The 26,016-nt window shown below is 46.1% G+C and overlaps 1 protein-coding gene across 1 annotated transcript in view; it reads right to left on the minus strand.

The window, feature by feature from the left end:
- RPL22 (ribosomal protein L22) overlaps window positions 1–26,016 on the minus strand; it is a 106,380-nt gene that overhangs the window by 53,727 nt on the left and 26,637 nt on the right. The window contains exon 3 of the mRNA XM_069610285.1: window positions 4,673–4,797. Coding sequence (XP_069466386.1) covers window positions 4,673–4,797 — 125 coding nt within the window. The remainder of the gene's footprint in view (window positions 1–4,672; window positions 4,798–26,016) is intronic.

The following is a 26,016-nucleotide window of genomic DNA, read 5'->3' on the forward strand; positions in this document are numbered from 1 at the left end:
TCGCGAACAGATCGATCTGGGGTGTGCCCCACCGTCGGAAGAGGCGGTCCACTAGATCCTGTCGTAGTTCCCACTCGTGGCATGAGCGCAGCTCCCTGCTGAGTGAGTCTGCGATTGTGTTTTTTATCCCTGCCAGATGAAACGGCACCAGAAACATCCCTTGGGCGACGGCCCAATGCCACAGATCCTGCGCCTCCCTGGACAGGGCTGGGGACCTGGTTCCGCCCTGTTTCCTGATGTAGAACATGGTGGTGGTGTTGTCGGTGAAGATCCTCACCACCTTGCCCTTGAGGGACGGAAGAAAGGACCTGAGGGCCCAAAACACTGCACGGAGCTCCAGGACGTTGATATGGAGGGACTTCTCCGTCGGGAGTTAAAGGCCTCTCGCGTGCAGATTTTCGGTGTGCGCTCCCCACCCTTCCAGGGAGGCATCCGTGGTCACTGTCTCCTGGTGGCCAGGGGTCTGGAAGTCCATGCCCGCCGTCAGATGCGCGCGGGTGCCCCACCACCGGATCGCTCGTCGGAAACTCTCGTCCAGTGTGATCTCTCCTCGAAGCTGCCCGTCTGGATCCAGCGCGCGTCCAGGAACTCCTGCAACGGGCGCATCCGCAGCCTGCACAGGCGGATGAGGTAACTGCAAGACATCATTCCGAGGAGGGACTTGATTGACCTCACTATGGCCGCGTCCGCAACCAGCATCCGCTGCACCTTGCCCAAGATGGCCCTCGTCCTTTCCTCCGACGGAGAGCCCAGAAGCGACACTGTCGAGCTTCGCTCCCAGAAACAGTGCGTCTTGCGCGGGCACCAGGTGGGACTTGGCGTAGTTTATGGAGAATCCCAGGTCCGTGAGAAGTTGGACGGTCCTTGCCGTGTGCTCCACGGCGAGCTCCTTAGTCTTCGCTCGGATGAGCCAGTCGTCCAGGTAGGGGTAGACGTGGATCCCCTCTCGGCGCAGCCACCGGTGCGAGGCACTTGGTGAACACCCTGGGTGCCGACCTCAGTCCGAAAGGAAGGGCTCTGAACTGATAGTGACGCCCTTGGACCACGAACCTGAGAAACTTTCGGTGTCAAGAGAAGTTGAGGGACGTGATGTTCTTTCCTGGCCACAGGGGGGACGCGCGGGCACCTCTTTAGAAACTCGAGCGCGTGACCCTGGGCTAGGGCGTCCAGCACCCAAGGGTCGGTGGAGACTCCCACACGCTGACTAAGATTGCCAGCCGGCCTCCCACCGCGGTGCTTCGGTGGGGGCCCGACCCCACGGCTGGTTCAGTCCTGCTTCGACGAGGCTTTGCCACCTTGTCCTCCTTGGCGGCGACGACAGCGGGGTCCGCCTGACTTGCCTCGTCCCCTGTAAGCTTCCTGCGACGACGAACGGGCCGCTTGACGGTAGGTGGAAAATCTGCCGCCGGAACCTTTGGAGGCACCCTGTTTGCCTCGGCCGCTCCGAAAGGGCGGCCGCCGTTGCTGGAGAACCCCAAGAGCCCGGGCCGTCTCCGTGTCTGCCTTGATGGCTTGAAGGGAATCGTCCACTGTTTTCCCAAACGGGTTGTTTCCGTCGAACGGCATGTCCAAGACTCTGGTCTGCACGTCCTGACAGAAGTCAGTATCCTTGAGCCATCCACGCCGCCTAAGGCACACACCGTTGCCCAACTGGCAAAATCCAGTGTCAGCGATGTCCGTCGCAATCGTAATGGCGTGGTCCGACGCCACCTCTCGTTCCTGTAAGATCTCTAGGGCATCCGCCCTCTTGTCGTCCGGTAGGAAGTCCAGCAGGGGGGCCAGTTTGTACCACAACTCCGTCGTAGCGGGCTACGATAGCCAAGGTGTTGGCCGCCTTAATCGTCGTCGCTGCAGACGAGGTGACTGCGTCCCATCGTGTCCAATTTCTTTCCCTCGCCGTCCGGCGGGGAGGTCGACGTAGAGGCCGCCCCCCCCCCCCCGCTTTCTTCCTGGCCGCCGCAGAAACGACCGAGTCCGGGGTCGGCTGTGCCCAAAGGCACAAGGGGGCCGCGTCCGGGACCCGGTACTTCTCGTACAGATCCCTTCTAGCCGGCGTCGTGGATGGGTTCTTGAGGAGGGCGAGGCCCTCATCCCAAATATCGTCCAGTAGAGGTACGGAGAGGACCGTCTTCCTCTTGGCCTCGCGCCGTTGATAAAGGAAACCTTCCTTCTTCTCTTCCGGGCAGAGCTGGAAAAGCTCGGATGCCCTGGCGATCATGGAGTGAAACGATCCAATCTCGTCGGGCAGGGAAGCCCGGGTGGGAGGTGACGACGGCAGATCCTCGACGTAAACCTAGTCATCGTACCCGTCGCGGCCGTGTCAGTCCCCGTATCATCCCCACGAGGCGTGGACGGGGAGGAGGGCTGAACAGGGCGCGATGGCTGAAAAGGAGGTGGAGGATGAATCCTTCTCTTAGGGGGAGGGCTCCCAGAAGGGCCTGGCTCCGGGTCCCCCCGTCAGGAGTGGTTCCTCCGCTGGTGGTAACGGCAGTCTCGTCCTTATCTCCGAGCATAAGGACTGTATAGCCAACAAAATGGCCGCCGAGTTGTCTTGCGGCACTGGTTGAGGGGAGTCCGACGGGCGGTCAGGGGCATGTCTGCACCCTCGATGTTATCGTCATCTCCTACGACGGGGTCCCTCCCGACGGGCTGGTCTTCTTCCACGCCAACGCCGTGGCTTAAGACTTCGATCAGCTCTTCCTCAGAGGTTGAGGCCGAATCCACAACGACCTCCTGCCCCCCCCTTTTTCTTCTCCGACAGAGGTTTCACAGGGGTCCTGTCGATGGGCATAAAAGAGGACTCCCTCCGCGGTGGCAGGGAGACTGAGCCCCGAGGTCGCCACCACTGGTGTAGCCTCCACAGGCTGAGCCAGGGCAGCCGCGACTGTCTCGATAAAAGGCCTTGGCCGGATGGATTAAGGCTTTCACCACCTTCGGTGCGCTCACCGCCTTCTCCTTGGGGGGGGGGGGGTCACTGCCTCGCTCTCCCTCCGATGGGGCCTTCAAGCTCGACCGGGGCCTCTCCAGGAGCTTCGCCGGGTGCTCGGCCTTCCTCTTACCCAAACCAGAGCGTTGGCTCGTGGTTGATGGTGCCGGGGAGGATGCGCCCTGTCTGGCGCCCGTAGAGCCCGACCGTTAGGCGCTTGGCCTTGTGTTGGACCCCCGTCGCTGGGGCGTCCTCAAAAGGTCTTAGAAGACCGCTCGGACTTCTCGCCAGACGGGCTCTTCCCTTCCAGCCAGTTGGCGAGACGTTGATGGCGGTCCTTCATGGTCCGCTCCGACATTGCCGCAAAACGCACAGTCCTTCTGCACTGCGTCTTGTCCTCATGTAGGCAGTAAAGACAAAAGGAGTGTTCGTCCTCAAAGACATTCTGAAGCTGGCATCCATGGCAGACCCTGAACAGCTTTCCAGGCGTCGAGCTTCCCTTCTCCTGGGCCATGTCCGAGATGGGCCTGAGAAACTTCTGGAGTCCTCCAAAAGCGTGGCTCGACGAAATCTTCACCCTTGAGGGGCATACACGAATCAGACACGGGTCCCCGTTGATCGGATGAAGAAACGGTGGAGCTTGAGGCTCTCTTGACTGAAAAATCGAAGTTTTTGAGAAAAAAACGTGAAAAAAATAGCACCAACGCTCGAGAGCAATAGCACGAGGATCCCAACACTTGAACGTGCGGTAAAAATCTGAAGATGGCTGCCATAGGCGGGGCTTAGGTAGAGGGCAGTCATTGGCTGTGGTCAATATGACGCAGAGATCAGCCATTGGTTACTACTACGAAAGACAGATCAGAAACGAAACTGATACTGATTTTTTCTTTACCGAGGATGCTCAGCCTGACGGGGAATATTCATGGAGCATGTGAATTCCATGCCAGACCCCATGCTGGAGAAAGCTAGGAATCAGTCTCGGCATAGCCAAAGGTTGCAGACCTCTGCTTTATGAACAGGTGTCCAGGTTTGTCAGTACGTGTTAAGGGCACAGAATGTTTAAATCCTGCCACCTACAAGTGGAGTTAGGATTAAGGGATCTAAATGCACATCATTTTATTAGGGCATATATATGCATCATTCAGCAGTGTTAAAACATGTCCGTTCACATGTACAAACATTTTTTATTTCCAGCAAATTCAGAAATACTGATATTTGACTGAATCACTCAAACGCAAATATAACTCTTCCTAGGTCAGCTGCACATATGACTTGTTACGTAGTGGGAGATGCTCAATGGATCGAGAAGGCTTTGGTGGTTGCTGTGAAGTTAATCCTTAGGGTTTGGAAAACTAGGAAAAAGCCCACTACAGAAGACTGGATAGTAGAGATGCAAATATCAAGTGGTATTGCTATTAAATAAGGATCACAAAGACCTACATCTTCATTATGGAATCATTTCAATTTATGAGTGATTTTTTGTGTGTTACATTTTTCTTTGATGGATATAATGTGCACTGCCACGGTTATGTTAAGGGTAGATTGCTTAAGATGGTTATAATTTATGGTAGTCCATTCTTAATATATTGATAAGTTATTAGTATTTTTGAAGTCTTACACTTGTGATGCTACTGATATCCATTTGGATTGGAAGCACATGTTTCTAAGAAAAAATATAATGCATTCAAAATAAAACTGATATTTGAATCAATGAACCACAAATGAAACTCTTAAAATCAAACCTACCTTTTGGAAAAAGGGACCTCTGATGTTACACTAATTTTACTCTTGCTTCTTTCGATAGTCACAACGCCACCGCCTAGATTACCAGCCTTCCCGTTCACTTTGATGCGCTCTTGCAAGAATTGCTCCTGTAAAAAGTGTACAATCGTTACGATCATAAGTGAGCAATATGTTCAGCATAAACACAAGGTTGGTAATTGCAGAAATGTTACAACCAATCATGTTACAGAATCGCCAAGCTTTTCCAAGGTTCTTATAAAAGGGGACATAGGACAGAACTCTTTTGGAATTCTCTGGACCCACTTGGTCAGATCCGAAACATTTGCTGACCAGTTTTGTTTTTACTACACTTCTGTGGCCAGCTTTTCACATGGCACCCTGCCACTGCAAGCTTTTTCTGTTGTGTTGCCCTGATAAACCAAAGACTTCCAGTGATGGGGCCAGGGTAATTACATTACCCTGCAAACACGTTGGGGAGTAGGCTGATGGCAGCCACTTAAGTTTTGGCTTCAGAGGTTCAGTCACTTACCACCAGTAAAAGGTATTCTGGGTACTGACTATTTGTAAAGCCCAACTTTCTGCCATCACTGTGTGGACTATGAGGCAGGCCAAAAATGGATGTACTTATGTAGGCTCTGTTGGAGCACAGCACCGTACCGTCTAGAGTCGTGCAAGCCCTGTTTTCTGTCCCAGTCATGCCCAATACATATCTTGTGGGTGGACCCCAAGTGTTAGTGGGTTTTAGTTTTTGCCAGATTGGCTAGGAATTCTAATTTCTGTGCTAATTCTCTTCAACCTTAGAGACCCCAAGCTCTTTTGCTGGACTTTTTAATTTCAACCCTGGAGCGAGACTCTCCCTCATGTATTCTGACCTGATTTGGATTGTGTTTTTCCTCTGTTTTTGGAGTCTGACAAACTCCATAGGCATCTACTTTTTGTATGGTGACACACAACACCTTCAGTGCAGTGTCACTGAGTAATCCTTTAGATGTCAAAGGGAAATTGACTTAACTTCCCTCTGTAGGTCCAGCACACCATCTTATGTGGAGTGCTGGGGTTACCTAATAGCCCCTTATCCTACAATCTCATGTAACATTTTTACGTAACCCTCACTATTTAAATGGCTTGTGGCGGTTTATTTTTCCTACCATTGTGCTTTTCTGCTGCAGGCTGAACCATCAGCTGCAGTATAGCACCGATGGGTGGCCATTCCGTCAAAACGGCCCCAGTCTTTTTTTCACTATTTTCTGTTTGTGAGGTCTCTTTCATGGGTTTTACTTTGTTCGTCGAGGGAGAGTTGAGCCCTTTGTTCGTTTTGCCTTTGGCGGCTTCAGCCCTGAAGCCCGCCTCTGCCTCCAGTATGTCTGGAAAGGCAGGATGTGAGTGAGGTACCCGAAACTCCCGTCCTTTGTCTCTAGAATGCCTAAATGCAACCAGTCTTGATTGGCTGGCTGGCCTTTGAGGACAGCCACCCTGCTGTGAGATTGACAGCCTAGGATGTGCATGAATGGGAGAAATCTGCTTAAAAAGGTGCGGGTTTTGGGATGAGTCCGAGTCGACCACTGGGAGAAACACCAGACGAAAAAAAACATGAACAAAGCTTGCTGCATCCTCTTGGTCCTTTGACTTGCCCGGTGAAGCTCTGCTGCTGTGCTAAAACCAGACAAGAGAAGCTCCAGAGGGACAACTTCTTCCCTTGGGTTAGTGGGACCAACTAACCCCGAGACACTCCACTGGACCATCTTTCCAGAATGGCTGTACTTTGCTGCTGCAAGAACCGAGTGCCAGGGGTCGAGAAATCCATAGTTCAGAGCAATGTCTGAAATCCATCCAGAAGCTCCAGGAGTCGCCCAAGGGCCCTCCAGAAGCAGGACAACCAGAGCTAGAGTCCTCTCCAAGTGCAGGATTCCAAGGAGTGAAGGAATCCCAGTGCTGCTGATCCAAACAGAGTCTTTAGCTGCCGACGACCTCTAAATTGCTGCCACAGGAGCCCTCCAGACACCCCCCCACACCCTCTTGTCCCCACAACAGAGGCTCAGGTATCCAGGTTCTGCACCACCGCAACAGGACACAATCCAGCTGGACGACTTCAAACCAGAGGTACCGTTTAGACTTCGGGTACTTACCATGTCTTTATTCTCAGTTGAAAGTTGCAGTGGTTTACCTTTAGAGCGGCTTTTCACAGGCTTAACAGCTTGTGACCCTACAAGCGATTTCTAACTTTATGCAAGACTCATTATCTAATAAGTGCTTCAGCTCCATAGACCGCTCCAATTGAGCTTGGCTGTCCTGGCTCCCTGCAGCCTCTTCTAGTCCATTGACTGATATTACTATCCCTCACTGGTGTTATACTGTCATTGCTGGGAAAGGCTTGTCTAGACTTCATTGGAAGATTTAAGTAAACTCATATACCCGGAGAACCTGCAACCTTTGCTTCCTTCCTTTAACATTTACTTTCTGCAAACCCAGAATCTGCAGAGTATAACTAGTGATAAATGCCATTACTGTCCTTGTAAATGAAGTCACCTCGGGATGTAGGACGTGTGTAAAAAGGATATTGAAAGAGTATCCTCTAACTTGTGCTGATTTTGGAAAAGTATTTGATTGTTACATGTCTTGCCCTTTCTAAAGAACGCTAATTTTAAAATTTATGTTAAACGATTTATAACTGAAACCTTGAGTGTTACTTGTATTTGCAAATTGCATTGCTACAGTTCCAATTTCTTTGTGCCCAGTTACCTCCGGGTTCGGTGGGCCTTACAAATTAATAAACAAATCAGTTCACATTTACCCCTCTTGAGATAGGCCTGGCTGCTCAGTCACACTACCAACTTGTGTGTTACGGACCTATACCAAAAGTTGGGTTACCAGTAGCAAGCAGATAAGTAGTCAGTGTTACTACACCAATTCTTATCCAACTGCACACTTCCGCATCTGCTGAGGGCTCGCTTAAGACAACCAGAGTGAGTGTGCTTAGAGGAAGACCCTGTGAATTCCTCAGATATGATGTTCCCCTGAATTGTTGTGAAGATAAGGTGGCTGCTCAAGAGGACCTGGATTCACCAGATTGGCTGGACCCTGGCTCCTTCATCCTTCACCTGCTGGAACCCTTGCTGGGTGTTTTCGGGTCCTCCTTGTTGTCCTGCCCTGTGACAATTTCTTGGTTGTTTTGCTGCCACCAAGCAAAAATCTCCTAGTTCAAGTAAGTCAAGGTAGGGGAGTCACACGGGCCTAAGGAACCATACAAGTGCGACAGTACAAGACTCCACTCTTAGTATAAGGCTGTACCACCTGAGTTTATGGTATGCAGTGATAAAATCGCGGCAGAAATGTCGCCAGAGAAGAAAAAACAAAAAAACAAAAAAAAGCTGCAAGAAAGCTGTGGTTTGACACATTAAAGGCATACCCCATTACACCATTTAAGGGAAGCGGCGGTGTCCCCGCTCCCCTTGGTATAATGGGTCCGGTGGTGTCCCCCGCATCCTTTGCATGGATTGCAGCAGAAAAACCACAGCCTTTTTGCTGCAATATGTTGTGTCCATGGCCATTTTTGCCGCAATTTTAACACATGGAACAGAGTATATGGTAGCGTAGACGGAGCAGCCAGGCTTATCTTAGGAGGGAGAGAGGGCTGTAGGAAAGTACACATACCTTGTAGTATATCAAGGATTCAATAGAAACACTGAACCAGAAGTAAGGTTTATTATAAATACAATTAGGCCAAGTTAGTCTTGGGGTAAGTAAGAGTCAAAACAATAAAAAAACACCACAATGCTTGAAGGTACACAGACCCAAAGATTAAAACCTTCAGAATACCCAACAGTAATGCTAGAGAAGTCAGCCCTTGTTATAAACATTTATTTTAGGCCACCCGTATTCATGGGGAGTAAAAAACATGTTACCCTGTCGGTTATGCAGTGACAAAGAAATCACAATCAACCAACCCTGTTACCGCAGTACTTTTCTGAATAGTGGAACAGCGATTCAATTAACAGTATATAGCTCTATATTTATGATAGCAGTTCAACTTGGTAAGTAAGACCTTTTGGTTTAATATACAATTCCAGTTGCTTTGCAGCTCAGTGGAACACATTCTAAGATGAGCAATAACTTACTACGCTATTTTAGGATGGCACAGAGCCAACTCAAGGCAAGTGAAATCTATATACTTTTTAAAGGAGCTATCCTATAAGCAACTAAGGCAGATTTATTCTAGACAGGCTAACAGCAACTCAGGGGAAGCAAGACCCAATTGAGACACTTGCATTTAAATCCCAACAGGAATAGTAAAGTGAAGCCCACAGCATTACTTTTGCGAAGAGATACAACCGATCCACAGGTGCATAAAATAACCTTACATATACTTTCAGAAAGGCAGAACACATTCAAGGTTAAGTAAGAACTTTTGTAACTGTTCACTCTAAGAGTTACAGTTACCAACTAACTTTTACAAGTAAGTACACTTTTCAACAATTGTTATAATTTAAGGCAGACTGCTTTAATTATCCAGCCCTTCCCTATTCTATGGCATGAGTTCTGAGGCAGAAAAGGGGCCCTAGTGGTCTAGGAGGCAGCTGTGGCAGGGTGAGATAGGGTTCAGTTGGCGGCAAAGTCAGAGTTCCACGGGAACACTGTTCAAACAAGTAAGTATTCCACTTTAGTTAGTTGAGGGGCCAGGGACTTAACAGAAGCCCCCCTACCCCCCCCCCAAAGGATTCCAGCCGTGGGCCTGGGTAAACAAGAGAGGCCTCCCAATCATAAGAAACACCCCAAAGCTACACAGGAATCACGTAAACACCACAGCCCACACGGTACCGTAGCAGGGAAGAGTTGCAGCAAGACTACTTCAGGATCAGCTGCCAAAAACCTGGTTGAAATTCTTTCATCATGAAGATCAGACAGGACACTGGCAGGGTTTCTGCAGCACAGATAACAGGCAAGAGTTTCTTCGAATCTTGACGTGGCTCTGACTTCAGCGCCCTGTTACAGGAGCCAGAAGACTATCGCCGACTGGATTCACTTGGAAGGTCCAGCACGCAAGGGGACTTTTAGGACTCAAATTATGTCTCTAAAGTTCCAGCAGGATGCCCAAGTTTCAGCGTGATTCTGAATTTAAAGTCCATGCACAGCACAAAGGAGAGAGTTCCCAGGGTATTGCAGACCCGCAAGGTCGGAGCACGTAATGGGATGGCTCAAAATGCAGGTCTTTGAGTCTAGTGGATCTAACCAGGCTCCGTTTCCAGAATCCCCAAGTAGATTGGAAGGAGTTACACAGCATGCTCTCCGGTTGCTGGAAATCTGAAATCCTTTACCGCCGTGGTTTCTTCCTCTTTGGATTTGGTTCCAGTGGCTATCTCTTTAGCTTCCAAGATCGAATTTTTATGCAGGAACCCAGCCAACCAGTTTCTACTGGATTCTCTCAGGTAGGGCAGAAGACAAAGGGGGGGCAAAGTTTTGGACTCCTCCCTCGCTTCCTGCCTTCAGAATTGAGCCTGGGCGGGCTTGAGCGAGGTCTCTCGCCAAAGATTTAAAAATCACAGAAAGGAATGTCCCACCCTGAATGTCAGGATAAGGAACAAGAAATGACAAGGAACACTGAAATGGCAAATTTTGGTAAGATGAGCACCCATTGGTGCCTTTACCAGGGCTGTGGAAACAGCCTGCGTTAAAGGTGCACCGAATTAGTAAAAAGGTTCCCTGCCACCAGCCATTAAAAGGTAAGCTTGTCCCTGTAACTAAACAGTTAACATGAAAAAGAGGATACATTACATAAGTGGGGGTGCTGTATCTCGATGGGAACTGTAGTTCTCACAACGTTGTCAGAGAAAGTTTAAAAGGGGGAGCCCCAAGGGCAACAATAGGTAGCATGTGCAAAATGGTTGTCAAAGAGGATAAAATTAGACACCATGGAGTCTTAAAAATGACACCCATAAAAAGAGTAAAAGATCGACAAGTGTGGAAAAAGGTTCCCACTCACTGAGGTTTAGGGAAAAATAATCCACCAGTAAACCAAAAAGATTTATCATTGCTATGAAAAGCGTACCCTATGAAAAGCGTACCCAACAGTGGGTCGCCACTACCCTGCCTCAGCACCATTCTGGGCCCTCCTAGGTAATTTCTTCTTGCTGCCCCAGTTTGGGCAGGGGAGTGGGGGGGGGGGAGGTGGGGGGGGGGGGGGGGAGAACTGTGCTTTGTTGGCTAGCTGTCCAGTATTGCCCGCTAGAGCTACCGGATCTCCTTGGTCTGGAACCTCAGTGTTCCTGGTGTGCTCTACATTGCTGCCTGGTACATCATCCTCCTGGGTACAGGAAATATTCTTGTTTGGCCATGTGGGTTTAAGCCCCTGGGTACCAGATATCCTAGCTTTGTAAAAGCTTTACTATCTAGGTTCTCCCGCCACTTGAGATGCATCTCCAATGACTGGCTCCATAAGTAGGTGTCCCCAAGTCCTGACATTCTTTGTAATAGCTCTAAGGAGTCACTGAAGCCCAGAAATAGTGGGGTTGCTGCAGGCTCTGTATGCCCTATTCTCACAGGAGTTATGGCTAGCAGTCTATACTCAAGGATAGGGTGGTTAAAAAGATACAGGGTCAGTTGCAATAAAAAAAAAAGAATGTGTGAATAAAATAAAGGAGCGTGTGCACGAATATGCAAGCATACTCTTTATAAAAGCCATGGCAGAAATAATAAAGGCAGCATGTTACCAGTGAGCAGCTTTTTGCCAGTCTTTGGGTTGGTGGCTTCCAAAGAAAAATCTACAGAAACGTCTACGGGTCCAGTCTAGTTTCATAAGGGCTTTTACAAGTTTGGTAGATGCACTTCAATGTTACAAAGTCAACAGTAATGCACAGCAGTATTGGTAAAGTTATTACCAATGTTAGGACAGACAAGCTGAAAGCCCTGGGTGTTAAAAGGAAAGGTATCAAAGCAGGGTACGGCAGAGGCGGTGCAGGTTGTGATGGAACAGTGCCTGGCCAAGGTGGACATCACATGGACCTTGGATGACTGCTGGAGGAAAGAACCACCAAATGCACAAGTAGAGTACAACTGCTTCAGTAGCCCAGACTGCAGGCTTTGGCCGATGTAGTGCAGAGAGGGGCCCAGTGCTTCAAAAACACATGCAAGGTGTTGGGCAGTAAAAGGTCATACTCAACCTTTGCCAATTCTTTCCTAGAGAGTCAGGTCCGTAAAGGAAGGGAGAAATGTGTGGTTCCCTTTCATTGTGTGTTCAGTAGATGCAGAGTAGTATTTTGTCGAACTACATTCAGGAGCATTTGCACAGCCTATCTTCCTTTAGTAATATGCTACAGGTCAAGTTCCAGCAACTGATAAAGCTGGAGATCCTTAGCAATGTTGCAAATCAGGTACACAAGACGGGCACAGATAAAAGGGTTTTTCCAAGAGGGGCCATGTAATCTGTAATGCTGTTATGTTTTTCAAATGCTTTATATTCCATCTTTGCCTGAGGAAATGAAGGCATTTCACGAAAGCTCGCAAATATGCAAAATGACTGTTAGCCTAAGGTATTAACTGTTTTTCTTTTGGATATATGCTGCATTATCCAATTGCAGATTATCTGCACTCAATGTCAAATTTTTTAAATAAAATTTGCCAAACATTTATGATGTTCCTGGTTCTCTTTTCTCAACGCTACCTTTCTTCTGGTAGGCGGGGCAAATAGTATCTGCACTGTGCACATCATTGGTGGCGTTCATTCACCATGGTCGGAATGGTTTAAAGTTGACTTGCATTCCTTAATCACTGTACTGTTATATCAGTACAGTGCAGCTAGTTAACACTTAAATTGTATACATAGTACAAGGCAGTCAGATCTGTTAATATATTAATGGTGCATTAATTGTTGCACTGCCAACTAAGGATTACAATATGGCTGCCCTTCCCAAATGTATATTACATAGACACGCAACAGTGGAAACTAAGAAAGGACATTTTGTATATAGAAGTTGATCAAGCATTTATTGGTCATGCCATCAAGCACCAGGAAAGTGCAAAAAGAGTTGCTTGGGTGGCTAACTTTATTCTCGCCGTAAAGTTGAAGGTAAAATACTGTGACCATTACATCACAATATCTTGTTGGGTCCACCAGAGTTCGGTCTTGGGGCGGTCAGTCAGTCTCTCCTGTTTAATATATATATGCACACATACTGGGGGCGCAGAGTTGGTACTCACTTCCCACATATCACTGAATTTCAATGATTTGGTTGTGTTGAATCTGATCACCTTAACACCCTTTCAAACGTGGTCATTACAAGGGTTTTTATACTATAGTTTCTTCAGGGCCCACACTAGCCATGGCCTTTGGCAAAGGCCAGTGGCCACAGCTTCCCTCAGTATCCCCGCGGGATTGCATCAAGCAAAAACAACAATTTCTGAAAAGTCTCTGCTGCAAAGCACCACAGAATATGAAATATATGGGATACACCGTAATCTTATTCCTGATGCTTTTATCTGCTTAGATTCACATGCTGTGCATAGGCCGACATCTAGTGGAAGCTGCAGAGTATTACAGTTTTCAAAATTCGAAAAGGGACATCGCCAGGGTGTGCCAGTAATACGATCCCTAGTGTGACGACCACTGTACCCATGGTCCTTCATGCGTTGAGGTCCCTCAGATTATTTTTCTGACATGAGGTAGCATGAAGTGTACAGATGTATCCAAGTGCGAGTACAGATGTATCCAAGCAGATAATATCAGACAAGCTCATAAGCATCCATGTGCCTTCTCTCCGAGGGGAGAGGGTGGGTGCATGCAAATCCAAGCAGATACCGTAATCCTATTTATGATGCTTGTGAGTAATTTATCCCTTCTGAGGCTTGTGGAACTTGCATAGATCATATGCTGTGCATGGTGTCCAGTCATAATATCGAATGTAATAATTTCGAAAGTCAAAATGTCGAAAGTCAAAATGTCGAAAGTCAAAATGTCGAAAGTCAAAATGTCGAAAGTCAAAATGTCGAAAGTCAAAATGTCGAAAGTCAAAATGTCGAATTACAAAAATGTCAAATTTTTTACGATTTTTTTCGAATTGATGTTAATACAATTTAAGTGTTAAATATGTTTTATTATGCATTTTTGAACATTGCTATTATTTACTATGTTTTATTAAGTATTCTTGAACAGCAATTGCATATTCCATGTAATATTTTCCTTAATTATATATATATATATATATATATATATATATATATATATATATATAAGTTAAATATATATTTATTGTAAACTTCAATTATAAATAAATAACAAATTGCAAACTGATAACGTTGAACATTTAGTATACTTTTTTTTCCAATAGATGGCGCTATTGTTTAAGAAATGAGAATGACCATTTTGTTTATATATGGTAATTGCATGCTACGTAAGGTTGCGTTACTGTACGTATACGTAGGCACCATTTTTAAAGTTCATTCGTGCAGCGTTTCCATCGCGTTCGGGTCTCCGTGCTTTCGTGTGGATTTCTTTTTGGATTTTCAAGGTTTTTCACCCTTTTCATGGATCCAATGGAGTTTTTTTTACTGGATTCGATGGATGTTTTGGTTTTTCCTAGCCATGGATTTTTTTTCGTGTTGGATCGGTGATTTTTTTTCACGGACTTTCTTGGATCGTCAACTTTTTTTCCTTTCCGGATTTCACTGTTATGGATCGCACATGTGGATTTCTTTTTGGATGGCGATTTTCCCTGGCTAACTTTTTGGATTATGGGTTCCTTGGATTTTGCTGCTTGGTGCCATTTACGGGTATCGCTTGGATTTGTCATGGTGGATTGGTGATTTCTTAAAAACGTGAGTACCTTTAACATTTTAAATTATACGCTATTGAATCTAGGTAGTTGTCTTTGTCATTTTCATTAAAATTTTGTACTATTTGCTCAAGGCGTTGTTCATAGTCTCTGTATTTTTTCTTTTTTACCTCTGTGTTTGCGAGTGAAATTGCTTGGGAGACTCGAAATTCCTGATGTGATTGTTCTTTGTTTAATTCTTTCAAAAAAATGCCACAAATTAGGATTACTTGTGTTGAAAGTTTTATTAATACTGCTGTGCCAACCCTCAAGTGAATTTTTTGTTCTAGGTCGCCCTTCCAAGGTTGCTTTGTAGCAATTCCATAAGTTTATATTGTATTTTGGCCTTCTTCTGGTGCCATTCCTTGTTAACTGTCCAATCCATGTAATCTAGCATGTCCGAATTTTCTTCCTCATGATTTTTAAAATAGTCAGTGTCAAGTAAATGTTCATAGTAATGTATAACCTGATCTTCTTTCACAAATGCTAATCCGAATAGTTTTTTTATGTTATGTTGAAATATGCTGTCGTCTGTGCATTTACTACTTAGTCCAAGTTTTTGTAGTTTTTTCCATATCGACTGAGTAAAATGGAAAAAGCAGCCTTGTATGCTAGAATCAGTGTATATTGAAGAAAATGCCTTAATCTGTGCTAATTCAAAATCCATGATTATGTTCTTGGGTTTTGAATTTGGTACAGTGTCCTTGATTTTGTTCAACATGATTCTGTAGGTTTCTTCATTTTTTTTGGGCATTAAAACATAAACAAGTGGAATTAGTTTGTTATTTATTGTTCCATGTAGTGAATAAAGTTGTTGGAAGGGGTTCGGACAGGCTTTGAAAGTTGCGTCACCTTGCCACTGGGCACTTTCACTTAGATGCTTGAAATTGGTAGCAGTTGAAAATATCAACATTTTTTCGTCTCGTACATCAACGGTAGAATGGTGGAAATTTTCTCCATTAGCTGTCACTCTAAACACTTCTGGTATGGTCATGTCATTGTATGTTGTAGGTGCTGGTGGTTGATTTTCCTTTTGCCGTTTCTTGCGGTTTACTGTTCGTTGCATATGTTTTTCACTAGGCATCTGCGCAGATGTGTGAAGGTAACGTGTCGCATACCGTTGATATTACCAAACCGCTTGCCTGTCCGGGTTGTTCTATTGCCTTTCTTTTTAGCTCGTGGAGAGTTTGTTTTATTACTATATTTGTCTTGTCCGGTAGATGGTTGTGTTCTCCCTTTATTTTTGTATTGGAACATTCAACTATAACTCGTGCGGCACATTTTGATCGCCCATATTCAATGCACTTCCAGTACGAGCGTTCATTTTTTTCCAATTCCTTACTATAAATGTAACCGTTCAAAACCAGCTGTTTTCCGCCTTTTTGTGAGGTTATGTATTCAACCCTTTCTGTCATGTTCAATCTAAAATAACGGAAAAAAATGTTTTACTATGTTTGCCATACACTAATAGGAATATATTTTACGATTTAAATATCTAGTCACATTTTTTTTTTTAAATTACCTGATTGTTTGCCTGACGTAGCTGAATCGAATCCACGTTAGTTCACTCTGACTCTGGTCCTGTCAGGTAATGACAGTTGTCCCCAACCGTCATCTGTTCCTTTTGTGTTTAGGCAAGGTTCTTTACTTGTGGGTGTCACATATTGGCTTAACCCTTACGACAGAAGGATGCTATGGGGTTTTCGTTAGTCATAATGTACCTTATTTACACATTGGCAAAAGGTTATGTGTTGGTGGTCGAGAGGAGGGTGGGAGAGTTTCGGTGTAGAGGTAAGGGGGGGTTGGAAGCAGGTAACCCCTCCCCATAAAAATGGACGATTAGCATTACTTCACATTGGTATGTTAGTATTATCGTTCGACTTTTTTTTCGACATTTTTGTTTCGACTATTTGACTTTTCCTATTATATTTATATATTTGACATTTTTGTTTTCGACTTTTTTTTTCGACATTTTTGTATTTCGGTATTATGTTTGACATTATGACTATAAACCGCTGTGCATAATACCCAGAGGTACCTAAGAACGGACCCGGGGAATCGAACCTGTGTTGCCCCGTGTGTTAGGTAAGATTTCCACAGAGCTGGTAAAATCTTCCTCTCCTGGTTCAACACCAGAACTTTTTGCTTTTCTAGTGGGATATTTTTCATTAATACCTCAGTGAGTGGGAACCTTTTCCACACTCACCTAATCTATCTTTTTATGGGTGTAATTTTTAAGACTCTATAGTGTCTCATATCCAACAACTTATTGGCAATAAGTGCCTGTTGCTGGGTTGCCCTAGGAGCAACCCATTTAACTTTCCTGTGCTAACCTTGAGTGAACTACAGTTCCCACGGGAAGAAAGGTTCTTTGGATCCCTTTTACATTTTATTCTGTGAAACCAGCACACCCCACCTTATGTGAAGTGCTGGGGAGATAGTTTTAATGTGAAAGGGGATACATTGTAACAATCCTGTTACAGTGACAAGCTTACTGTTAATGGTTTGTGGCAGTGATACCTTTTACTAATTTGGTGCACCTTTACTGCGGGCTGTAATCACAGCTGCAGTAAAGGCACCTATGGGTGCTCATTTTACCAAAATGGCCCCAGTCTTCTTTTTCTGCCATTTTAGGGTTTCTTGTTCCTTCCCCTGACATCCAGGGCAGGAAATTCCTTTGTTTGAGTTTTGTCTTAGGTGGGAGTCCCCTGGACACCCCGCCCAGGCTCCAGTCAGTCTGTAAGCACAGGAAGTGGGGGAGGAGTCCAAAACTTCCCGCTCCTTTGTCTTACGCCTTCCTTCGACTGGGACACAACCCAGTGGGGGCGGGGGGGCTGGCTGTCCTGATTGGACAGCCAGACGCCCCTTTCTTGTAAAATGCGGGGAAAGAATGCAGAGGTTGTGCTGTAGTTCCTGATAAATACTGGAAACCGGGAAGCTGAAGTCATGTCAACCACTGGAACAGAAAACCGAAGAGGATGATGGAAAAGCGGCGGGTATGATTTCTAGCGACCCGAAACCCTGCTGTGTAACTGGAGCCTGCTGCAGCCCTTCCTTCCAATTGACCTGGGGTCTCCGAAAACGACCCTAGAGCCTGGTGAGACCCACTAGACTCCAGATGTACCTGCATTTTGAATCATCCCACAGGTTGCTGCAACCTTGCGTTCTTGCAATACGCTGGGACCTCCAGCCACTGAGCAGTGCACGGTCTTCCGAATTCCGAATCTCGCTGAAACTTCGTGGGTATCCTGGTGCATCTCCAGAGATACAAATCGAGTCTGTCCCCTCACAAGAGTGCTGGACCTTTTAAACAACGAGAATTCAACTGCGATTTTCTGTCTTCTGTGCTCCTTGAAAAGGTGCCAAACATGCAGAACCGCATTCAGCCGCGAGAGAAATCTTGCCTAGAGCCTTCATCGAACCCTGCTGTAAAGTTCCTTCTGAGGTCTTGTGTTCAGTCTTCAGGACAAGGAATCCACTGACCGGGTATTTGGCTGCAGTCCCTGAAGTTCTCCTGCTGCAATCTCTTCATTGCTGAGGTACTGTGTTGGCTTGGGTATATACTTACCTGAAGCCTGTTGGGATTTCCGTGTAGTCCTGGGGTGTTTCCTGTGATTGGGAGGTCCCTGATCCAGTGCACCCAGTCCCACTGCTAGAATCCTGCTGGGGTGTCTTCTGTGAAGCCCCTGGACCCTCTAACCCTAGAAGTAAAGTATTCACCAGTTTGCCAGTTTTCCTAAGGAAACTATACTTTTGCTACTAAAAAACATTCCAACACTGCCTGTTGGTCACTAGTCCTAGTGACCCCCCCTCCCCCCCTTCTGCCACTGAGAACACTCATGCTCTAATAAGGGGAAGACTTTGAAGGGATTGGGACACTTGCCTAGAAAAGAAAGTGTTTTACGAAGAGTTGGTGGGTAACTAATTCTAAGAGTGAACAGTTACAAAAGTTCTTACTGATCTTGAATGTGTGATGCACTATTCTTAAAAGTAGGGTTAACATCTTTTCTTCCTTAGCCAATGTTTTGCCAGTCTAAAAGAAAGTAGATGTAAAGGTGTTTTACTCTCCTGTGATTAGGTTGTGCCTCTTTACAAAAGTAATGTCATGGTTTCACCAGACTATTCCTGAAGGGTAATTGTACGAGTGTCCTCCAACTGTTGGTATCACCAGGTTAGTCCTGTTAGGATAACTGAGTTTCCCCCAACTGGGTCTTGCTTCCCGACGACTTGCCGATAGCCTGTCCTTAAGTCTATATTAGGCTATTACTATTCAGTAAAGTGTGACATTGGGTTTTACTTTCGCCTTCATTGTGAAGTTAAAGTATGTAGGTTTTACTTACCTTGTTTTAGCTGTGCGCCACCCAAAACAAGTTACCAGAGTTATTGCTTACCTCAATCTGGGGTTCTCCGATTTCAAAAGCATCTTTAATTGTATGTTACATCCTTAGGTTATACCAGGTGAGTAAAAGCTATGACAAAAGTAGTTTTAGGTTTCTACTGCACCTAGAATAAGTGTTTCACTATTCACCAAAAAGTATATTGTCCAGTTGACTGTATGCGATTTGTTCCAAGAGTCACTGTACAACTGAAAGGGCCTACTGCCCTGGTATTACCAAATGTAATCTGAAAGTAACCATTGGTCTTTTACTCCCAAAGAATAGGCATGACCTATACCAAATGTGTATAACAAGGTTTTGACTTCCCTAGAACTACTGTTAGGTGTTCCAAATAAGGTTTAAACTTGGGTCTGTGTGCTTTCAAGTATAGTGTTGTGTTTTATATTGTGATTTCATATGTGTTAGTACTTACTTAACCCCTAGATTTATCTGGGCCTACCTTTATTTAAATAAATCCTTTATTTTTACAATACATAGTGGTCAGTGTTTCTTTGGATCATTTGTATTACAATTTTCACTTGTACTATATCTACTTCCCTCTCTCCCTCCTAAGATAAACCTGGCTGCTCTGTCTACGCTACCCTGAACTCAGGTGGTACAGCCTTATACTAAGAGTGGAGTCTTGTACTGCCTCATTTGAATGGTTTTACTAAGCCCTTAGTTGGACTTCAGAAACTGTCCTAACACCGTGTCATCTTGCTTCCAAGGCGAGCATGTTGCCTCCGAGCTATCCTCCCAAGACTAAGATGAACGAGCAGTGTCTCGGGTGGTGGGTTATGAGAAGGTTCATGGGCGAACAGATGTCTTGGAACCGCTTGTCCCACCTGTGCAAATGCTGTCTAAGGGGGCATTTGCAATGAAAGCCAGCATAGCGCCTGTGCTCCTTGTGGAGTGAGCTCTTGGCATGAAAGGCAGTTGTATGAACCAGACTATCCATCTGGAGATGGATTCTTGGAAATGTGATCCCTTCTCTGCCGGTGCTACAGTGAAACAGTTGATCTGTTTTTCTTAGTGGTCTGGTGTTTACATAGTAAAGCACCGCCCTCCTTACATCAAATGTGTAGATCTTAACCTCAGCTGAGCTCTTTGGGTTCTGGAAGAAGGCCAGGAGCTCAATGGACTGGTTTATATGAAATTTAGAGATTAACTTAAGGGAGACACTAGGATGTGTACGTAAAACCAGTTTGTCCTTGTGTAGGATAATGAAAGGATCCTGCACTGAATGCTTTAATTCACCAACGCTTCTTATAGAAGAAATAGCCACTAAGAAGGCAATCTTTTACGTCAGGTGCTTAAGGCTTGACTTATGCATCGGTTCAAATGAAGGCACCATGAGCTTGTTATGTTAAGCGCACTGTCACCAACGGAATTGGTCCCCCGGCGCTCTGGCGGATCTGTAAAAAAGGAGGGCGGGAAGGGTTAGTCGGGTGGAGGCCAGTAGGAGAGTGGGAGAAGTGGTGTGCTGTTGGCAGCTTCAACTCGGTATACACTGTGCGCTGAGCTTTGTTCCAAGTATCGGATCGTGTGACTTTTAGGTGGGTTGAGTATGCAGAGATTTGAAAGTTGAGTTGGTGGTCTGTATCCTGGTTATAGCACCTTGTTCCGTTTGAGCTGTAGTCCTGTGGGTGGGGTTGCTGCCGATTCCTTATAGGCCGTCTCACTGTAGTGTGTGATGGTGCAGCGTGGACCCTGCCGTTTCCCAATGAGCACTGTATGGTGTGATCGGTGTGCAATTTCTCTCCTTCGAGTGTGGTAGCTGAGGTTGGTGCCACATGTTCTCTTGCCATCTATTGTGACATTTGTCTGGAGCTTGGAATGGTTCAGGGTGCTGTTAATGAGACGTCCTAGTACTTCCTTCTTGGTCAGCCTATGAATTCAGTCATTAGTTTCCTCTATCATGACTGTTAATCGTTTTATTTTTCGTGGGGGTGTCTTCCTTAAAACCATTGTTTGGTAGTTGCTTGTGTGTGATGGCGCAGCGTGCTCCCCGCTGTATCTTAATTTGATTGGTTATGTCTATTTCTCACCCTCTGGTTCAGAGCTGATGGTTGGGTGTTCCCTATTCTCTTGCTATCCGTCATGACGAGGGTGTGTTGGGGTATGGCTATGGTTTAGGGCCAGGGTGCTATTGATATTAGCAAGTACTAAATGGAGATTCCATCCTGGTGGGGGGTTTGATTTGGAGGCAAGATGGAGGGTTGAGTCTCTTTACTCCTCCATTAATGCCTCGATTATGGTACCTTCCACCATTGTTGCGGGAGGAGGTTAGGCTGACAAGGCTGGACCTTTAAAGAGTCGATTACTAACCCTGAAGTGAATGTGTGATGGTGTACATTCTATGGGGTTAAATTGTTTAGACTTGCAAATTACAAATCGCTTCCACTTGTGTTGGCCTTTCGTGCTTCTTTGGTTGAGATGTCCGAACTCCACGACTTCAGGAGCCATGGTGCCAAGTTCAAAGAGTGAGGCTGTCCCGTGTTGAGCAAGCAGTTTGTTCATGAATGGGAGTTTGATGGAACTGCACATCGTTAGGTTGTACAGATGTGGATTCAACAAAGACATTGGGCTTTTACCTCAACCATGCTCTCTCTTGACAAACAAAGTGAAATCAACGGCCTCTGCTACTGCCTACACTTGCAAGCTCATTAGGGCTGGCAAACATTCCTGTCTAATGATAACTGCATGATCTTAGCCAGAGCTCTGGGCTAGATTATTGTAGTGCCCTCTACATCGGAGCTAATAAGGCTATTGTTCAGAGGATACAAATCCTAGAGAACAATGCCCCGAGAGCCGCTCTAGGAATATCCAAAAGATCACATTTCAGCAACCAGGCACCCTAATAACTGGCTCTCAACCCAAAACAAAATCCTTTAAAAACTACATCCCTTACCCACAAAGCATTAAACAATGCCTCCCCCAGCTACCTCACAGATTCCAGAGAACAACATCCACTAGACTATGAGAATAGGCAACGTCAATTGCCTCACTGTTCCCAGATGAAGTCTTTCCAGGGCTGGTGGCAGCAGCTTTCCTGTTAAAGCAGCCAAACTATGGATCTCTCTGCCTCACCCCCTCAGAGAGGATCAACCCTATCTGACTTTTAGACAAGTACATCAATCTGCTCAAATCCACGGATTTGTAGGCTCGTCTGGTGTAACATTTTGACACAGGTCTGCTGTAAATACGAATTTCACATGTCTAGAACTGTACATATATTTCAGTTCTGCCCATTTTTGTTGAAACATAAGCCTTGCACCTGCTTTTACCGCTGCGCCCGATACCTCCGGGTCTGGTGCGCATTAGAAATACACAGACATGGTTGTCTTGCCCATATAGGAGCAACTTTGTGGATCTTGTTCACCACCATGTTCATGTGGGGTGTTTTGGGGAAGAGGGAGCGTAAGCAAATTTACCTGACCAGTTCATCCATAGGGCGTTCCCCTTGGAGCCTGGTTGGGGGGAACCTGAATGCAAAGTCTGGGCATTGACTTTTTTCGCTTGTAGCTAACAAGGCTATTGTGGGGAAACCCCATTAAGAGTTGCTCAACGACTTCTGAGTCTAGTTGCCGCTCGTGTTCCTCTGGTAGGGGGAAATCTCTGCTCAGTGTCGGCCAGAGTGTCGAGTCCCCTGGATCATGCTGAAATGTTTGAGTGCACATTTCTAAATTTGTTGCACTAGCTTGGACCGATTTGGAGAACGTGTGCCCCCTTGTTTGTTGATGTAAAACATTGTCATAGTGCTGTCTGAGGACTTGCACTGCCTGGTTTAGCAGGTGTATCTTGCACCTTTGAAGGGCTTTGAACACCGCTAGTAGTTCAGCAGATTGATGTGATTCTGCGCCGTAGCATCGAGTCCACAGACCTTGAGCTGTGTGATGAAGGTATGAGCCCCCCCCCCCCCCCCGATCCGGCGAGCCAGGAGTCTTGTGACAATTGCCTGTACTTCCTGATCAAGGAAGGGCTTTCCATTCTCTCCCGTCCACTAGCAAAAGGTTGATTACTAGGGTTAGTGAAACGACCACTAGAATGCCCCACGGACCACTTGCCTGAGACCATTGTTTCGCCAACCACTCCTGCATGGGTCACAGGCGCGTGTGGTGCCAGGTAAATGCAAGACTCCATCATGCCTAGCAAACGCATAGCTTTGCATACGCTTATCTGGCGGCTGGCTTGATGTGGAATTTGCAGTAGCTCGTTTTGGAATCTTTCCTCTGATGTAAAGACCAACCCGTCTTCGGAGTTTATTACATCTCCTAGGAACTGTTTTGTTGTGCTTGGCACAAGGCTTGATTTTTTTCTCGTTTATTGAGAAGCCCAATTGAAAGAAGGTCTATTGTATTTTGAATGTTTTGCCTGCAAACCTGGGGAGTCTTCCCCCTTAATCAGCCAGTCGTCCAGGTAAGGGTACACTGGGATTGCCTCCCTGCGCAGGTGCGCTGCCACCACCGCCTACCTTTGTGAATACCCTTGGTGCAGATGCTATTCCAAGGGTAGCACTTTGAATTGGTAGTGCTGGTTTGCTACCTTGAACCAGCAAGAATCTTCTGTGCACAGAGAACATTGAAATATGAAAATAAGCATCTTATATCCAATGCTGCCATGTAATCCCTCCCGCTTTAGAAGAGGGATTACTTCTTGTAGCGTAGTCATGCAGAACTTTTGTGGCCTGAGATATGTTTGCAGGGAGTAAGTCTAATACTGGGCGTCTTGGATCTTTCTTTGGCACAAGGAACCAGGTTGAATAAATACCCGTTTACCTGGTTGGCCGGGACGACTTCTATGGCGTCCTTTTGGAGCAGCGTGGCGATATTTCCTCAAGGAGGAAGCGTTGGTCTTCTTTGGAGTGAATTTTCTGGCGCAGTGGATGGTTCCGTGGGTCACTCGAGGAGCTCCACACAATAACCGCCCGCCACGGTGGACAGCACCCATGTGTCTGAGGTGATTCCATCCCATGCTTGGATGAAGTTTGAAATAAGCCCTCCTACTGGAGAGGCTTGGGAGGGCTCCTGGAGCAGGTAGTCACTGTGTGCTAGCACCTCTAGAGGAGGAGCCCCTGCCCTGTCTAAGATCTGCGCGGACACCTCTGGTAACTTTAAGAGGCTTGGCCTTTACTGTAACCCCATGATGTTTCTTGATACTGTAGCTTGAACGTTGTTGGGAATTCTGTCCACGTGAGCAATTTCTGCAACACCGACTCCATTACTTGATAATGGCGAAGGGTGCTGGGTCTAAAAAAGGGGGAAGCCATGGAACGTTCTACCACACAGGCTCCAAAAAGCACAGGCGGCAAGGATGAGATGAAGCCCACCACCCGGGCCTCGTGGTCAGCGAACCCATTGGATTTACATCATACGAGACGATGCAACAAGGATTTGCATTGGGCAATATCAAGTTGGACAAAATCACGACCGTCTCCATGATACGGGCCCAGCATTAGAGAAACAGCGCATCATAGAGGCAAAAGGGCCGATCAACACAGTGGAAGACGGTATGGAGTGACTACAGGCAGCAGAGACCACACTTACGGCATGTGGCAGATAAAGTCAAAATGTGAAGTTTAGAATCAAGATCTAGCAGGAATAATGTACGCATTGAGTCCCAGAGGACATGCTCTATGGAAATGTAGAGAAAGGAACAAGTTACTTGTCTCAGCATGGGTCTGGCATGGACCCATGCTCATGAATGTTCCCCGTCAGGCTGGGAATCCTTGGTTAAAAACGAAAATCAGTTTTATTTCTAAATCTTTGTTCTAGCAACCAATCACTGAGCTCTGGGTCATACTGCACTAGCCAATGACTGCCCTCTACCTAAACCCCTCCTCTGGCAGCCATCTTCAGATTACCACCACACGTTCAAGTGTTGGTGTCCTCATGCTTTGCTCAGATTTCTGCCCCCACGCCCCCCTCCCCCCCCCATTTTATTTTTTTAGCTTTTCGGTAGAAATTCCAATTTTTCTTCGGCGTGACTGTGCTCCATCTACTCATCAGATTACAGGGAACCAGTTTTCGGCATCTTTCATCGCACCCTCAAGAGCAGAAATCGTCAAGTGTTCTTACACCGTGCCAGATAATGTCCAAGGAGGACAGTTTCTCTCTTCAAGCTGTGCACCAGCTGCGGTTGCAGAATGTTTATTCGGATGACTAACATTCCCAGTGCCTGTATGGTCTACACCCGGTGCATAAAGAGGATTGTAAGAGCTGCTGTGGCTTCTGCAAGCACAAGAAAACACTAGGAGGTAGAGGGGAAAATTTGTAGTCACAAGCAAACCCTCACAATAAGGGTAGAACCCTTGGCAACAACAAAAAGGCTTGTGACTCAAGACTACCGCTTTCTTGGAGAGATGTGAAGTACTATCTCATGTACTCAACTGGCATCAAATTCATCAATGATAAAGGACAACAGGGTTGAGAAATCTAAAACAATTTTATTGATATTCAATGCAGTAATATTTAAGTTAAACACAAAAACAATGGAAATATCCTCTCATAGGACTAGTCAAGTGTTATTAAAGAGAAAAAACAGAAAACATCACTGTACATGAATGACACAATGTAATTCCACTGATGGAGCCTTGATGGTTAAGTGGCTTATACACAGTGATGTGATCAAAATTCACTTAACTCTCCCACTTCATAAGTACCATACACTCATACATGAATTATTAATCATACATACACAAAATTTGGACAATAATAAAAACAAGCTCAACATGTTTCTTCCCTTCAGGGGATTGTTCCAGGAAATTCCATCAGGGGCGGAATTAAAATTGAAATCAATGCATGATGGCAGTAACTAGATTCTTTTACAATCAATAACTCTTCAAAGTCCAAGTGCTTTGGTTAGTAGAGATTCCAATCTTTATATTCAGGGAATTCTAAGTACCCAACTTAACGGGATAGTTTCTGGCACCATGAAGGATCGACACAGCCGGCTGTCGACGTGGCTCCAGGCCAGGGTCTCTAGCCCAGGTGCTTCATAGGGGCATGCTTCTTCCGGATCCAGCCTACCCGAGCGGGCTTCTAAGACGACGCTCCATCTGTGGGGGCCAAACACAAGGCCAAGCACTAGTCCGCGGTAGCAGCGACCCAGACGGAAGCGAAGCTCCCTGCTTAGAGTCAGCGACCGTGTTCTTTACACCTGCTAGATGAAC

This window comes from Ambystoma mexicanum, chromosome 8, assembly GCF_040938575.1.
Source record: "Ambystoma mexicanum isolate Mex_15411 chromosome 8, UKY_AmexF1_1, whole genome shotgun sequence".
Lineage (NCBI taxonomy): Eukaryota > Metazoa > Chordata > Amphibia > Caudata > Ambystomatidae > Ambystoma > Ambystoma mexicanum.